The sequence below is a fragment of the Populus nigra genome, chromosome 16 (genome assembly GCF_951802175.1).
Source record: "Populus nigra chromosome 16, ddPopNigr1.1, whole genome shotgun sequence".
NCBI classification, from domain to species: Eukaryota; Viridiplantae; Streptophyta; class Magnoliopsida; order Malpighiales; family Salicaceae; genus Populus; species Populus nigra.
The window spans coordinates 550,891-566,073 of record NC_084867.1 but is presented as its reverse complement, the minus strand read 5'-3'; the positions used below and the strand labels follow the sequence as shown (position 1 = coordinate 566,073).

At 34.4% G+C, this 15,183-nt stretch overlaps 1 protein-coding gene and 1 long non-coding RNA gene across 5 annotated transcripts; both read left to right on the top strand.

The window, feature by feature from the left end:
• The first annotated feature begins 618 nt into the window (after nt 1–618).
• LOC133675326 (RNA-binding protein 1-like) lies at nt 619–9,561 on the top strand. Of its 3 annotated transcripts, none has more exons than XR_009835398.1 (7): nt 619–794; nt 1,485–1,606; nt 2,009–2,243; nt 2,390–2,451; nt 2,576–2,657; nt 6,852–8,532; nt 9,125–9,561. XR_009835398.1 is itself a non-coding variant. In XM_062096674.1 (7 exons), exons 1-6 carry the CDS (start codon nt 698–700, stop codon nt 3,579–3,581), a joined length of 702 nt encoding a protein of 233 aa, XP_061952658.1. In that variant the 5' UTR covers nt 620–697; the 3' UTR covers nt 3,582–3,598; nt 3,725–4,065. The 3 variants fall into 3 exon arrangements, 2 of the variants coding, with proteins under 2 accessions (XP_061952659.1, XP_061952658.1); XM_062096674.1 differs by lacking the exons at nt 6,852–8,532; nt 9,125–9,561 and adding exons at nt 3,478–3,598; nt 3,725–4,065 and having other exon boundaries at nt 620–794; XM_062096675.1 differs by lacking the exon at nt 6,852–8,532.
• A 517-nt stretch (nt 9,562–10,078) lies between these two features.
• On the top strand, nt 10,079–14,344 carry LOC133675410 (uncharacterized). 2 transcript variants are annotated; one of them, XR_009835408.1, is made up of 4 exons: nt 10,079–10,153; nt 10,295–10,531; nt 10,635–10,701; nt 11,196–14,344. It is a non-coding gene; the product is annotated as an uncharacterized LOC133675410 (long non-coding RNA). The 2 variants fall into 2 exon arrangements; XR_009835407.1 differs by having other exon boundaries at nt 10,088–10,531.
• The last annotated feature ends 839 nt before the right edge of the window (nt 14,345–15,183 follow it).

The following is a 15,183-nucleotide window of genomic DNA, read 5'->3' as shown; positions in this document are numbered from 1 at the left end:
TAAGTATATTGAATTTATTGGTTGAGTTTGAGATGCTTTAAAGAGATTTCAATTCCTTTTTAATTCTATATTCTTCCCTCCTTTTAATCAATTGATCATCTAAATTTATATCTTAAACAGAATAATTGGTTAAAATGTTTGTTTAATGAATTAAATTATATCGCTAATAAGATTATAAAATAATGTTTGATTTTTATCTTGAAATAAACAAAATTATAAGAAAACCAAGTAAGTCTATTTTTTTTCCTTTCAATTTTTACATGTTTTTATTATATTTTACTTATATAAATTGAACTAGAGTTTAATAAACCGTGTATAAAACTTTTCGCGCGCGCATATATTATGATTTGTGAGTATCACTATTTATACATTCTCAAATCAATAATAATAATAATAAATCTTACTCTCAAATCTATAAAAAAAGAAGAAGAAGAAGAAGAAGAAGATAGAAATATGTTTTTTTATTTCTTAAACTATTTTCTCTCTTTGAAGTAAATTATTGGCAACACTTACTTAGGGGTCAAATTGAGAATATTGGGAAACATCAAAGATGACAATGGGGATTCCAAACTTTAGGGGTGAAGATATAATTTACCAAAGAAAATAAAATCTAAGTTAACTTCCTGTTCTTGTAATGATATCAATTCCAGTTTCAGTTCTCTTAATATCCCATCTCCCCTGCTCTTTTTTCTAAGACATGGCGGATAGTTACTGGAGATACGCCGGCGACTCACGGCAGCCGCAACCGCAGTCTATGCCTTCTCTCACTGGAAAACGCCCTCGCTCCGATTACGGTATGACTTCAAAATTAATATTTATTTCTTTTTAATTCTCTATTAAAGCTTCTACTTTTCCTGCTTGCAAACCGTTTTTTTTTTGTTCCTCTTAACATTCTGTGCCTTGTATTTGTTGATTTACGTGTATAATTTCCTGCTTAATCATGGGTTTGGTAATGGGGCTGAAAGCTTTGTGTTAATTGTTTTTGAAAGGAAAGGGAAGCTGAAAGGATTGATCCTTTTCATTAATTTTGCTGTTGGTTTTAGAGGCCTTTATGATGTTGGTGCGTTATAACATGGGAAATTTATGTTTTTGGATAATTTATCGTCTTTTGGGTTTATATTCAAGTAAAAGAAATCTTCCTTCTTGATTTTTTCCTCTTACTGAGTTTTTTTGTTTTACCATTTCCTTTACATATTAACTGGAGCTCTTAAAAAGTCTCAAAATTGGTGGATTTCTATGTTTATTTTCTGCCTTTTTAGTGCAGCCTTGGTCATTTCAGCAATTTGATTCTCTGCCATGTAGTAATCTACGGTTCTTATTGAATTCTATGTTGAAAAAACCAGTTTATGAGCCTTTTGTTTTCTATAGATTGTTTTATTTTCACTCACATGTTAGCTCTGTTTTTATGCTTTTTCATGCTGTATGTTCCTTGGTTGTTCTTCTGATGGTTTATTTCTTGTTGGCATACATTCTTGATCTTGTAGATGTACCCAGTGGCCGTGACCTATCCAGTTATTATTCCCGTGATGATGATAGAGGAGCTCTTCGTGTAATTAGAGATTCGGACTCCATTGGAGCATCCTATGACCGTTACTTGCATAGTGGGGTACTTGGTTATTCTTTATCTCTTTTCATGTCAAATCAAGTGAATTGGGGGGGGGGGGGGGAGGGGGGGCAGAACAAACAGTACTTCTGTTTATTTGACCCATCAATGAAAGCCTATGTTGAATGTCATGCTGAGGTGCTTTTATACGGGCATTGAAGAATGTTGAACAAATGAAACCAAATTGTAATGCCAAAACAAGGTCATGATCTGGATTTAATAAGAAAATAATAGATACCCAAAAGGTGTCTAAATTAATTATGTTCAAAATTCTTCTTAAGTTACATGTTGTTAGCTGCTAATGTCTTTGATAATGGTGGTCTTGTTTCATTTTTTAACCTCAATTCTATCTTTCTTGGTTGGCTCCTGATTAAACCTATCTGAGTAATTGAATGAATGTTTTAGACAATTTCATCTTACGGTGGGGGACAGTCTGCTAGAGCCATAAGTGGGGTGCCTGTTCGTCCTGTTGATGATCTGCGCATGGTAAGTATGGGGTCCATGGACCCAGGGTCTAGTGTAAAAGACAGGTCAATGCGAACAGGAAGTGGAAGATCTGAGGTTTCCCTTCCTCCTGATGCTAGCAGCACACTTTTTGTGGAGGGCTTGCCTTCTGATTGTACACGTCGGGAAGTTTCCCGTATCCTTTGATTGTTTTCCATTTGTAATGACAGTATTGCTTGGCCCTTTTACCTTCAATTTTTGTTTCCTAGCCTTCCATATGTAATTTCAGTACCCTGGTATCTTTTCCCATCTGTTTTATGTTCCTTCACTTGGGATTAACAGATATCTTTCGCCCTTTTGTTGGCTACAAAGAAGTGAGACTTGTAAGCAAGGAATCAAGACATGTGAGTCTGTTTATCCTAGTTATTATTATCAATACGATTATCATTATCGATTTTCATTGTTTTAGTATTTGCTGGGTCAATGTTATAGCACATTAGTGAATTCACTGGTTGTTAAAATGTGCAGCCTGGGGGAGATCCGTTGGTACTCTGTTTTGTTGACTTTTTGAGTCCTGCACACGCTGCCACTTCCATGGATGCTTTGCAAGGTGAGCTTAACATGCTCTGTATTCCCCCCCTATTGGAAGTCTCAGTATCATATATCAGTTTACTGACCCGTAGCATCATAGCTGTTACTTATCTCACATTTCCTTTTCCATGCTAGTTTGTTATAATGTACCTATTCTTTTTGCATGTTTTTTTTATATTGGGGGTTGTTCACTGCTGTGTAGCAGTAATATATTTTAGGGATGTGAGCCAACTTCGAGATGGTTGAATAGTAGAAAATGCATTAGAGAGTCATTTTTTTGGAAGTCTGGGCAGTTGATTGATCATATTGATGGATTTATCAAATAGCCATGACATTTTGGCCCTTGTATACTGCTAGGAATACTGTAAACCGACTTGAGTTCGTCATCAAATCTTGATGGATTTTAAGCCTAACTGGTCAAATAGGTTAGCCAGACTATTTAAGGCCAGTATGATTATCCATATGGCTAACTGTGTTTTGCAAGATCCGATGTCAATCTCTCACGCCACGTTTAGCCTTACGTTTTCCTTATCCTAGTTTCAATATATGCATATGGTAGACAAAAAACACTGCCGCAGACCATACCTTGGGAAGTGGATGGGCTGTCTTGGTCCTTTCTGCTTTTGCATTGCCTTTTTTTCTGTCAGGAAGCGAATGGTGTCCCATATATGCGACTTGGGTGTGTTAAACAGTGATGATGAATGTTTGGTTTATTTTGAGTTTATGTACTTGGAATAAATGATTTCAACGCCTTAAGTGAGCTATCTATCGATGCCCTAATTCGCCGTTCAAAGCGTGGTTAATCGTGCAACGTAAAATAGTCAAGCTCGATTTTGCAGGTTATAGATTTGATGAGCATGACCGTGATTCGGTCGATTTAAGGTTGCAATTTGCTCGCTATCCTGGTGCAAGGTCAGGTGGCGGGCATCGTGGAAAGCGTTGAATAGTGCGGTCTTGCAGGTGATTATTGCTTTCTTTTTTATCCGCTCGACCTCTTATTATCCATGGCCGTTAGGTGCTATGTAAGAAAACTTTATTGTAAAGCGATCAATCAGGCTAAACCATGGAAACGGCCATTTTCTGTAGGATTTGCGAACTGGGAAATGGTAATGGGGGATGATATCACAACCTTGCCGAGAATCACAAATATCGGAATCAGCACTTTTAGTAGGATAAACGTTATCGTGTGTTTTTCTATAATTATTCGACAATGGTTAGCAACTCGGATTCGACGTTCTTTCTGTTACATAATTGCAGTTTTATTTGTGTTAATTTACCTATGGTTGTCTCCGTATGCATATTGGAGGATACCGATGAATTTGTTTCTAGCTGATCCAGTGAGGACTTTTCTGCATTTGCCCTTGTATTGGGATTAGACACGTGACTGTCTGTGCCAGTGAAGAATTATAGTTATTTGCGCTTGCCTATGTATTGGGATTAGGAAGAAATGATTGCATGTGCACACAGACAACACATAAGAAAAGAGCACTGACATTGATCGATATCTGCATACATCCACACATATCACATATGCCAGCGCGCTAACACACATGGTTAATTTATTTTTTTGTCTGCTTGCTAAACTTGTTGAGAAGGAAATAGATGGCTTGCCTAGGAAATGAAAAAGGTTTCTTGCTTGGTCTGTTTTCATATTTTCTCAATCCAAAGTAACTCATCATGCATACTGGATTTTCTTTGTGGAAATATATTTTCTGGATTTGTCAACCTCTCTCTCTCAAAGTTTTATCGGGTTGCTGGGTTAGGGTATAACTTTTACTGTCCTATTTGATTTGAATTTCTTGTCGGTGGTTGAGCCATTTAAGAGTCCTTGAATTTCTTTCAGTAGGTTCCTGCATTGAATGTTTCAGTTGGATAGGGGAGGTTTGCCAACTGCCAAAAGCCAAACAAAGTCCATTCAGACTATTGGTATGAGAATAGAATTTGACATATTGTGATTTTTGAAACAAGGGAGTGATCTGCTCTTTTTGTTGAAGCAATTTTACCACTATTTAGCAGGCTTGATAGGTGATACGAGTGCGTAGTAGGTTGGTTTGGATGCAGGCTAGCTATTTGGCTGCTTCACTTTGAAAGGCTATCACAATTGTACGTTAAGGTCTTTTTAGTTGGGTTGTAGATCTGGTTCATGCTTCGCTTTGTTTCATCCCGAACACTGTTCTTTAGATACACATAGCATTGAGGATAACCGTTGAAACCTATCTCCAGCATCGGTACCTTCTATATCTACAAATGCTGTCGTTTCCGGTGTCTTATCAGTTGAATATACCTGCCTTCAAACTAGGTAACTGTGACATTTGCATCTATACCGAAATGATCATGGCTGTGAGGACTGTTGTCTCACTGAATTGAGGGGGTTCATTAACATCTATTTATTGTCGTGCTGAGCCATTGCCTTCTCTAGTCATGTTATGATTGACTTCTTATACTTGGACTTGGCCAATTCAACACTGTGGCTTCTGCCTGCTAAAGTAATCTTATCGGTGATTAGCTTTTGTTTCGAATCTCATGCATTATCACTGCTAAAGCACCATGATCAGATCAGAAGAACCATCTTGGCTCTGGGATGTGTTACTGGAGTTATTAGTTTTTCCCCAGAGACCATTAGCAGAGCAGCCAGCGGAACAACCTTTTCTTCCTTGGCATAATGGAAGCCGATCACCCCTGATATGAATAACCCCCTCCTATATCTGTCTATCTTCATGTACACGCGTGTACTTGTGTGGAGACATCATCTTTAGAAATTTATAAAATGAAAATAACCAATAAGCCATATTAGCTGTATTCTGAAGAATGTTAGACATTACCTTGCTTCTGTGGGAGCTTTGACAATAAGGCAGCCATTGTACATCATCTATCACAAAAACTGCAAAGCACTGTCTACAGCATCTATCTCCTCCCTGAAGAAACCATTAAAATGCAACTCCCAGCACCCTTCCTCGCTAACCATCAAACATGTCTAGTTTGTTTTCTGAAGCAATCTTTTAAGCCATTTATCCAGAAATGACTCATCTTAAAGAATTGAAGTTGAATGACCATTTATCATGATCTTGATTAAGAGAGGTCAGCCTGTGCAACTTCTTTCTCATAAAAGGTATTGCCTTATCATGCAGCTCTTTTGCCCCCTTTTCACTCCTTTAAGCATCATTCTGATTTTTTCATAATCCGATAATTGTTCCCTGGAGATGAGACTCCCATTCAAGCATATGTCGACATCGCTTTCATCTCAAGAAATAAGCTTGGCGCAAGTGTATATCCTCGTGAAACTTCTACCACTCGGAGATGTCTTTGTGACAAGCAAAATCAATCAAGCATCGGCAGTTGTCAAGTTGGCCACTGCAGCTATTATTTATCTCTAGCCGTAGACCTGTACCAACAAGAGAGTTCGTTAAATGGTTTTAGGATAGAAATGAAAAGTGATATAAATGTGTTTGATTAGAGTTACTAACATAAAATAAACTTGTTTCTGAAACAATTTTGAAGTGAATTTCTGGCTTTTCAAACAGGAAGTGTAAAGGGTCGTGTATTCTCTTTTTTTACCCTTTTTTCATCTTTTTTTTTTATCACAGTACGTTAACCAAATACAATCTAGTTGATAGTCAAAGATATCCAAGACATCATTTAATAATTGACTTTGTCTGATCTTGATACCAATCTCTATGATTCTCCGGTAGCCTACTATGAAGTTTACCAGTCCTCACATTATCTTTTTCCCCAAGAGCATGCTTGGGGGAGGAGATCTCCCAGGAAGAAGCTGCCCATAGGTTTGAAACAGGAACAGTTTCAGGAATAATTGTTAATATTTTCAACATTGAAGGAGACAGTGAATAAGGATGTCGCTTAAAGAGGATGTTAGGGCTCTGATTTGTCTACTTCCAGCATGTGTAATAGCAGTTTCACTGAGAGATGTAACATTGAATTTTCTACATTCCTCCCCGCGAAACCACCACAATGAGTATAACAGTAACCTGTCAGTCAATAAAAATAAAAATCTGATAGTAATATCCGGTGATTTATGCTATTTTTTTTAATCGACAGAAAGAACAGTAGGATGCTTTTTTTCAACAAAATCTTTAGGAACTTGTGCAGCCTGCCCAGGCACTAAGGAATTTCCTTATTTTACAAATTGCATTTTCACAGATGATAATACCTGCTGCCCATGTTGCCTCGCTATATGTCTCTAACCTATCCGTCTCAGAATTCCAACAGCTGAAGTCCTCGTAGTCAACTGAAACCCCAGATTTGGCTATCAGCTTTCGGCTCCGATAACAGAAGTGACCAGACACATGCAGCCAGCCCACATGAAAGTAAAGCTTTTACAGCTTCATTATGTTGATCCAACTTTATCAGCACATTCAGAAAGCATGAAACAGCAATCCTTAATATTGGACAAGAACATATTCATATCATTGTATCCTTGGTCAGAGTCCAACCACTGCGATTCTAGAACTTCATCACCTCTGTCCAAGTCCTAGGCTGCCTGCCTTGTATGTAAGATATTCTTCATTTCAGGAACAAATATTTCTACGCTGGAAACAAACTGATGAGCGAACTCGTTGATGAATCTGATCAAGGAGAATCGAATCTATGGAGATTGCACACATTTAGCTAAACAAGTGGGTGATTATTGAAACAACAACCATATCGTCAACAAACGATTGCACACAGAATCAATCAAAGACTTGCGCATAAGTATTAAAGACCACAGGCTGAAGAGGAAAAAATATATTTAAATGTTATTATTTTGGTTGGTTTAGGAGCTAATAGCACAATCGAAAGATTTAGGGATTAAAATATACTATGATGTATTGGAGTTGTGGGCTCGTTTCAAGGGTGCATGCCACTTTTGCCTTTTTCTTCCTCACTTTGTTTGTTTCGGGTTATAGGAATCTAAGAAGAAAGCTACAGCTTAAGCATGCACATGGTAAGAAACTAATAAGATGGATGATACTGTGTGTTAGTTGTTTTTTAAATTATATTTTATTTAAAAATATATTAAAATAATGTATTTAAAAAAAAATTATTTTTAATATTAATATATCAAAATAATTCAAAAATATAAAAAGAAAGATAAAAACATCTCATAAACAATCTTACTTTTTTCATAATTCAAGGATAATGTTGTTATTTTACTGTTTTAAAAAATAAAAAAAACAGAGAAGTCCCTTTATATATGTTAATTTTCTCTCTCTCTTAAGGGTTTGATAGTAAGTTAATTATTTATTTTTTTTTTTAAAGACAAGATTTATTATTATTATTGTTTTAAGGGTAGAATAGTTATTGCACTGTAACAAAAATATCTGAACCATTTTGTTCTTAATTAATTTTACAATGAGGAATGTATCCTCTAAAAAAAAACAATTGTACCCTCAATTGCAGGCCTATTCAGTTTTTTTTTTTTGGCAAAAATAAAAGAATATTTATACTGTTTCAAATTTTCAATCCATAATATTTTATTTCTTAATTGTTTTAGTATTTTTTGTAATAAGGAAGACCAGGTGCTACCAAGCAGAGGAAACTACTAGTCTCACAGATTATGTTTTGTATTATTTCCAATCCAGACCCGACAAAGAGAGCACTAGAGAATCATTTTAATGGTCAGACTACTTTCAACCAGTTGAACCTCTTCTTAGCTACGCATAAGTCTTGTACATGGGATTTTTCATCGCATGTTGTGGATATTAAGCTGGTAGTTATGTCCTCTTATTATCCTCGGAGGTATTTGGTCATGGATATTCTTATTATTGATGTTTTGTTATATCGTTTCTTTGTATTTGGAGCTTGCAATGGTGGATGATTAAGCATTTAGGGGTCGTTTTGAAAGCGGTCACACACACTTATTTTGGAGGTTCAGCATCGCGGTTGCAAGATATGATCTTGTGAGTTTTTCTTGTTTGTTTTCCACTGTCTGAATTCTAGACAACCAATCTGGCTGATAGGAACTCTTGTTTTATCAATGTAGCAAATATTTACAATGGATGGTAGTAAACTGGAATCATGTCTGAGGTCTTTTAATAGTTTAGGGCAGGGGCTTCAAGCTAACAACCTCCTCGTTAAAGGAGAACTGCAGCAACCAGTTCTGCATGTACAAATTCTTCACAATCAGAATGTTCATTAAAGCAGCTGTTTAAATTTTCTAAGATCTTGATTGCTCACAGACGAAAATATCATCCACAGATGCAAGTGAAATGTTAGAGCTTTTGATGAATTTTATATGAGATCGAGCATGGATGGGAACTACTGCTTTATCCTTCTATACTTGCTCGTCAATTTTGTGACTGGAAACCTGTCCAAAAATTCATAGGTTTAACTTGTCTGTTGCACAAGCAACTTTAGAAAATTATAAAATTCAGGGTTAGGCTGGCTAGTTTTGTTTGTGGCAGTACGAAATGACAGTGTACAATTGGTAGCTAATACTGTTCTAATTAACTCTTAATCTGAATAATTTGGATGAACTTTTTTCCCGTGCAGTATGAGGCTGCAGCCTCTTGAACTTCCAGGAATTCAGCAAAAAACTTTCTGAATTTGCTGCAAGCTGTGTCTATGAGGAGAGAAGACGTGCTTAGGAGATAGAAGTTGAGGCTAGCTTGTTTGGAGTCTGGAAAAACGGAAAAACATGGCTTTATAATTATCCATATCAGCAAGCATGCCTCATCAGTAATGGGGTAAAATTTTCCTGATAGGCTTCAAGTTGATATCCCATGAATATGATAATGTGCTGCTCATCTCTAGAGACAAGCTGAAACTTTCAATGAATCTTCCATCTTTGAGAGTTAAGATCATCCCTTCTTCCTGGTATTGATTACCTTAACTGGAAAAAACGATGTGAACCTGTGTAGAATAGATTGTGATAAGAAGCTGTCAAAAGAATACCGTATCATTAATGATCAGCTCTCATCTTTCTTCAACTGTTCTTGTTGCAAACTCCTAGCATGAACATATGGGATGTGTTGCTAGTAAAAACATCCAAAAAAAAAAAAACTAATTTTTTTCCATGTAGAGATTAATCAATACAAAAATACAGTAGGTAATTATAAGCATCCATGCTAGAAAATGTAAGTGATTAATCAAATAAAGTCTGCAACTTTTCTTTAATTTTGGTAAGCTCCATGACTAATTAGAATTGACAAAATTAATTGATAAATATACTATGAATGAAATTTTTAGAAAAAAAAAATATTATTAATAACAAATTAAAACTTTGTTTGATATGGTAACTCAATGCCTTTTATTTAGTGTTTTTTTTGTATTATTTTGATGTGTTAATATTAAAAATAAATTTTAAAAAATAAAAAATTATATTATTTTAATATATATTTTTTTAAAAAAATTACCCTAAATAATACAATACTAAAAAAAAATTAAAATTGGATGAATAAAAAGTTCCCGTGATTGACCGAGAAAGATATTTAATAAATAGACAAACGGATCATTATATTATAATTACAACAAAAGCCAAAAGATGATGGTCTTTTGCGCAGTGAATTCACCGGCAGTCCCGTAATTATTGTCAACTTTGATGTTTCTCTGTTTTTTTCCTCTGTCAAGCAAGTCTTCAGCTGGTCCAGATCTATTCTCCTTGGTCTAAAAGAGAGCGTGGTGAGGATATGGGAACTAATCATTCGTAGGTTTTAATCTCAGGGAAAACGCATATGGTTCAAGGTATCTGGAGCGGACAAAGTGGCGACGGTGGCTCTCTGCTATGCTCTACGCCGTTTCTCTTAGGCAGCATAGAGGCCAGTTCATGGTTGCCAGCAGATCAGAGTGGTGGCTATCACCAAGGCCAGACCAGTTTCGCTAATTAGACAAGTCACCGGTATGGGTAGCCGTTGTTTGGGCAAAAACTACGCTCAGGAAGTCATAGAAAAAGCACCCCAGGTTTCTAATTCTGTTTAAGATTCCTCATCTTCACAGTTAATTATGTTAAAATTATGTTCAGGACACTAACTTATTGGTGCTTTTTTTTGGGTTTTGAATGCAGTTTTCAAAGGATATCGAGTGGGATTTCTTGGGCAATTTATAGAGTAATCAAGTTAAATCTTTACTAGGTATTGTTCTTTCGCCTTCTTCGTTGGTTTAGAAATCGTGGTATAAACTAAAAAGCAATTATATCCATTCATTAATTCTCTAGAACTTGGCCTACTGGTTTACCAGAAAGGAGAACAAGCCAAAACTACATGTCGTTCAAGCTTTAAATTATTTAATTTTTGGATTTTTAACCATTCTTGCTTGATTAATTGTTGGTCAACAGTGATTGGTTTTTATGATTACCGATGTTTAATTTGTTCTTTTACATTCTTGAACTTCATCTAAGAAGAAAATTATTGGTTTGGTTACAAGAAGATGGTGTGGGGAGCTATTTTATTTTTAAAAAAATTAACTTGGGTATAGTTTAACTTGAAAATTTGCCACATTCTACCAAAAATATAATAATGTCTTGTTTTTTTAAGATTTTCTATAATATCAACCAATGCCTTCTGATATTTCTATAAAACTTCCTATAATAATTATTGATAGTGATGGTGGTATTCTTTCTACTCAGGGAAGTGAAGAAGAAAAGCGAGATTACTACAAATAGAAAGGAGTTGGATGGAACAACATAATTGTTTAGTTATTCTTCATTAGGAGAATATCTATGAATATCTAAGTGGTATGATTACTAATTCATTACTTGAGTTTCAACATTGAAGTTATATAGATTTGAGTAGAAATTATTTTGAAGGGAATCATTTTTTATATTTCATTGGGTCCCTAAGCAAATCGAAATACTTGAATCTCTGATAATTTTTTAACTGTAACTCTATCAAATTAGCTCTGTAACCTCTCAAGATTTTAATCTTTTGATCTTATTTATAATTCTAGTGTTAATTTTGAAAGTTTTGACTACCTCTTTAACTTTTTTTCTCTTGAACATCTTGACCTGAATAAAAATGATCTTAGTCAAGCCATTAACTGGGTGCAAACGGTTAACAAGTTTTCTCTTTTAAAAGTTTTATTGTTAAATGATTGTTATCTTTAAAACAGATGTCCTTTCTTTCGTTCTTTTATAATTTCTTCTAAATCCCTTGTTGTCACTCTCTCTCTTACAACCATATTGCTTCTACTTTCAATTGGTTGTCCAAACTTTAGTAACAACCTTGTTTATCTTGAACTTGGATATAATTGGGATATCAATCTTGAAAATCTTAACGGTTTTTTTTTATCTTTCTTCTTTAGAGTCTTGACCTGAGTGGAAATAATCTTAGTCAGACCAATGATTAGTTACTAGTGCTTGCCAAACTCCCTCACGTACATGAATTGTATTCAAGTTTTTGTAGTTTTTCAAATGTCATTCCTCTATCTATTTCTCTTGCAAGTTTTTTTAAATCTCTTGCAGTCATTGACTTCTCGAAAAACTATTTTACTTTAATATTCAATAGGTTGTCTACCATCAATAATAACTTAACTGTTCTTGACCTATTAAATAGTTTATTACAAGGTTGAAGAAACAAAATGATTGTAAGAAAGAGAAATAGGATAGTCATTTAACTTAAAGACTTTTAAAAGAAGAAACTTGTTAATTGTTTGCACCTAGTTAGTGGCATGACTGAGATCGTTTTCACTCAGGTCAAGATATTCAAGAGAAAAGAGGTTAAAAAGACAATTAATACTTTCAAAATTAACATCAGAATTATAATTTTGATAAAAAAAATTGCAATCTTAAGAGGTTGCAAAGCTGATTTGAGAGAGTTCCAGTATAAAAATTGTCGAAGAGATTCATGTATCTTAGTTTGCTCAGAGACCCAACAAAATATGAGAAATGATTCTCTTCAAAATGATTTACACTCAGATCCATGTAACTTAAATGCTGCAACTCAAGTAATAACTTAGTGATTGTTCCACTTAGATGTTTATATGTATTTTTATGATGAAAATCAAGAAGAGTAACATAATTAGTTACGTTGTTGCATCCAACTCCTTTTTATTTATAGAAATATCTCCTCATCCTTAAGTAGAAAGAATACCACCATACTCATAGGCACCATCACTAATTATCATAAAAAGTCTTACATAAACTAGACAAGACAATTATTATATGTTTGACAAAATGTGGCAAATTTTCTAATTAAACTATGCCAAAGTTGAATTTTCAAAAAATAAAATAGTAAATAATCAAATTCTCTTAAGTATAGTATGATGACTAAGTTAGTCAACTTCAGAAATTACGTAACTATCTTACAAACAAAGCACCATTTCAATTTGCTTAATGTGTTAATAAATTCGAAAGGAATATATATAATTCCCAACTTTGAATGAAGATCAAGAAGAGTGACAAGACTAGTCGCTACAAATGAAAAATTTTAATAGAAACTTTTATGGTGTTTAAAGAGTAATTAATAATATTGTATTAGTTACTACTTTACTTTTGGGATCCATTTTATATTCTCTTTTATTTATAAATTTGTCTCTTTCTTTGAAGTGAGCTACAAAGAGTAGCTAATAGCGTGTTACTAGTTATTTTTTTGGGCATTGTTATAAACCTTTTTTGGATTATTTCTCTCAAATTTATCTATTTTTTTCTTATGAAAATTAAGAATAGAAGTAATAAGATTGACAATGTGGCAAAAACAAAAACAAGTTGAGAGGGTTTCAAATATATATATATATAGAAGAATCAAACTGGAATTTTGTATGAAATTGAGAGCTTAATCATGTCTTATTGTACCCAAGCTTAGAGAGAATGTAGATTTAATGTCAAGTTAAATGATTATTAGAAGGAACTGCATGAAAATTATGTCCAGAGATTTAATTAGATTTTTAATAGGCCAATTTGATTTAATCATGGGTCAAAGTAAAAGTTTAATTGTGTTTAAGAATTAATTTGGGTCAAATTAAAAGATTTAATTAGGTGCAGGGACTTAATTATACTTTTAATGGGTCAAACTAATTTTATTAGCGATTTAATTGGTGAAAAATTAAATTTGAGAGCTCAATTTGGGTTTAATTGAGAAGATTAGAATTTTAGAGGACCAAACTTAATTTTTTCGAAGTCAATTGATTGAAATCAGGGGTAAAATTGCAAGAAAATCAAAGTTTAAGGTCAATTAAGGGTTAAATTGAAGAAATTCATAGTCAATGATCTTTTTCAAAAAGACGCTTAACTTCGGGGATATAATTTGTTTGAAAACATGGGTGAAATTGAAGAAAATTAAAAGTTTAATGATCAATTGAGAGTTAGTTTGCATAAACCCAAAACAAATTATCAAAATAAAAAAGACGTTGAAATTCAGGATTGATATTGGAATTTGATGAGGGTAAAATTACATAAAATTAAAAATTTTAAGTCAATTAAGCGTGCCGGTATGACCAAAAGAAATAAAAAACTAAATGACTAAATTGAACTTTAGTCAAATCTCTAATTAAACCCCTAAGTAATCAAAATAGTGTCGTTTCATTTAAATGAAACGACTCATTTTGATCAAAATAACATCGTTTTGACCAGTAGAAACAACATAAAAGAGAAAAGGAGAAAGCCAAGTGACTTGTCTAGTTACTGTTCATCATCTTCTATATTTATACCTGAAAAGGTTGCTCAGGTTGCTATTTTTTTAGAGCAGTTAATGATTTGTCTCTCAATTAAATCAGACAAACCATACATCATTATGATGGCTTGACATTGTACTATATTCTAATGTAATTCTTATTGGCTAATTGCCTCTACAGTTGTTGCGGTACCGCCCCTAAAAAGGCCAACCTAATCAGCATTTAACAGCTTTCGCAGATCACGATGACAACTTTAATCCAACAGTTGAGATCCTTCCAACTTGAATTAAGGATCAAGATTGGTCCCCGATAAAGACAAGATGTTCCTCTTCCACCCCTATAAATAGAAGTGGATTTGGATTTCGAGTATTGAGGGGCAATAAAGTTGGGTGGAAAGTTAGCCAAAAAATTAGCATTTACACTATTTTTTTTTACCAACCAACCTTGTTTCCTCTCCATCCTCTTTTTCCCATAACCGTGAGTGATTCTTACCAGCCACATCGCCAGCTAGAAGGCCACCACCGGCGCTTCTAGCAACTTGAGCAGCAATTGTCATTCGCCAGCTTCTCCACCATCCCTCCCCCCCCCTGTGGGCACCAAGTAACCACCATTCCTTTTTTCTTCTTCTTCTTTTGCGTGTAAACATGCAAAGAGTGACTTATAATTCATGTTGTGCAGTTTACCACACAGTTTAGTCATTGGGCTAGGCCAATTACTAAGTTGTGTAGATTGGACCCTCAGCCTAGCCCACACGGTTGGGGTTGGGTTAGGTCCGGCCTATTATATATAAAAAGGAGAGAAGATTGTTAGGTTGTTAGTTGACCTAACTCAATCTGAAGGGGTCATGCCTGGGCTTCGTGCCCGAGCAGTCCATGTATTAAAAAAAAGATGATAATACTTAAAAATAATTTTTCAAAAGACCATTCTAAAGTTATATGTGGATCCGTCACATGTTTTTCTAACAATTTTATCTAATATCAAACCGGAGACTTATATTGTAAGATAAA

What these genes read in the sequence shown, in the direction of transcription:
- LOC133675326 (XM_062096674.1), top strand. Translation starts at nt 698, where the DNA reads ATGGCGGATAGTTACTGGAGATACGCCGGCGACTCACGGCAGCCGCAA. An exon ending in ACGCCCTCGCTCCGATTACG is followed by an intron (nt 795 to 1,484) that starts GTATGACTTCAA and finishes TTGATCTTGTAG; the next exon opens with ATGTACCCAGTGGCCGTGAC. An exon ending in TTCCATGGATGCTTTGCAAG is followed by an intron (nt 2,658 to 3,477) that starts GTGAGCTTAACA and finishes TCGATTTTGCAG; the next exon opens with GTTATAGATTTGATGAGCAT.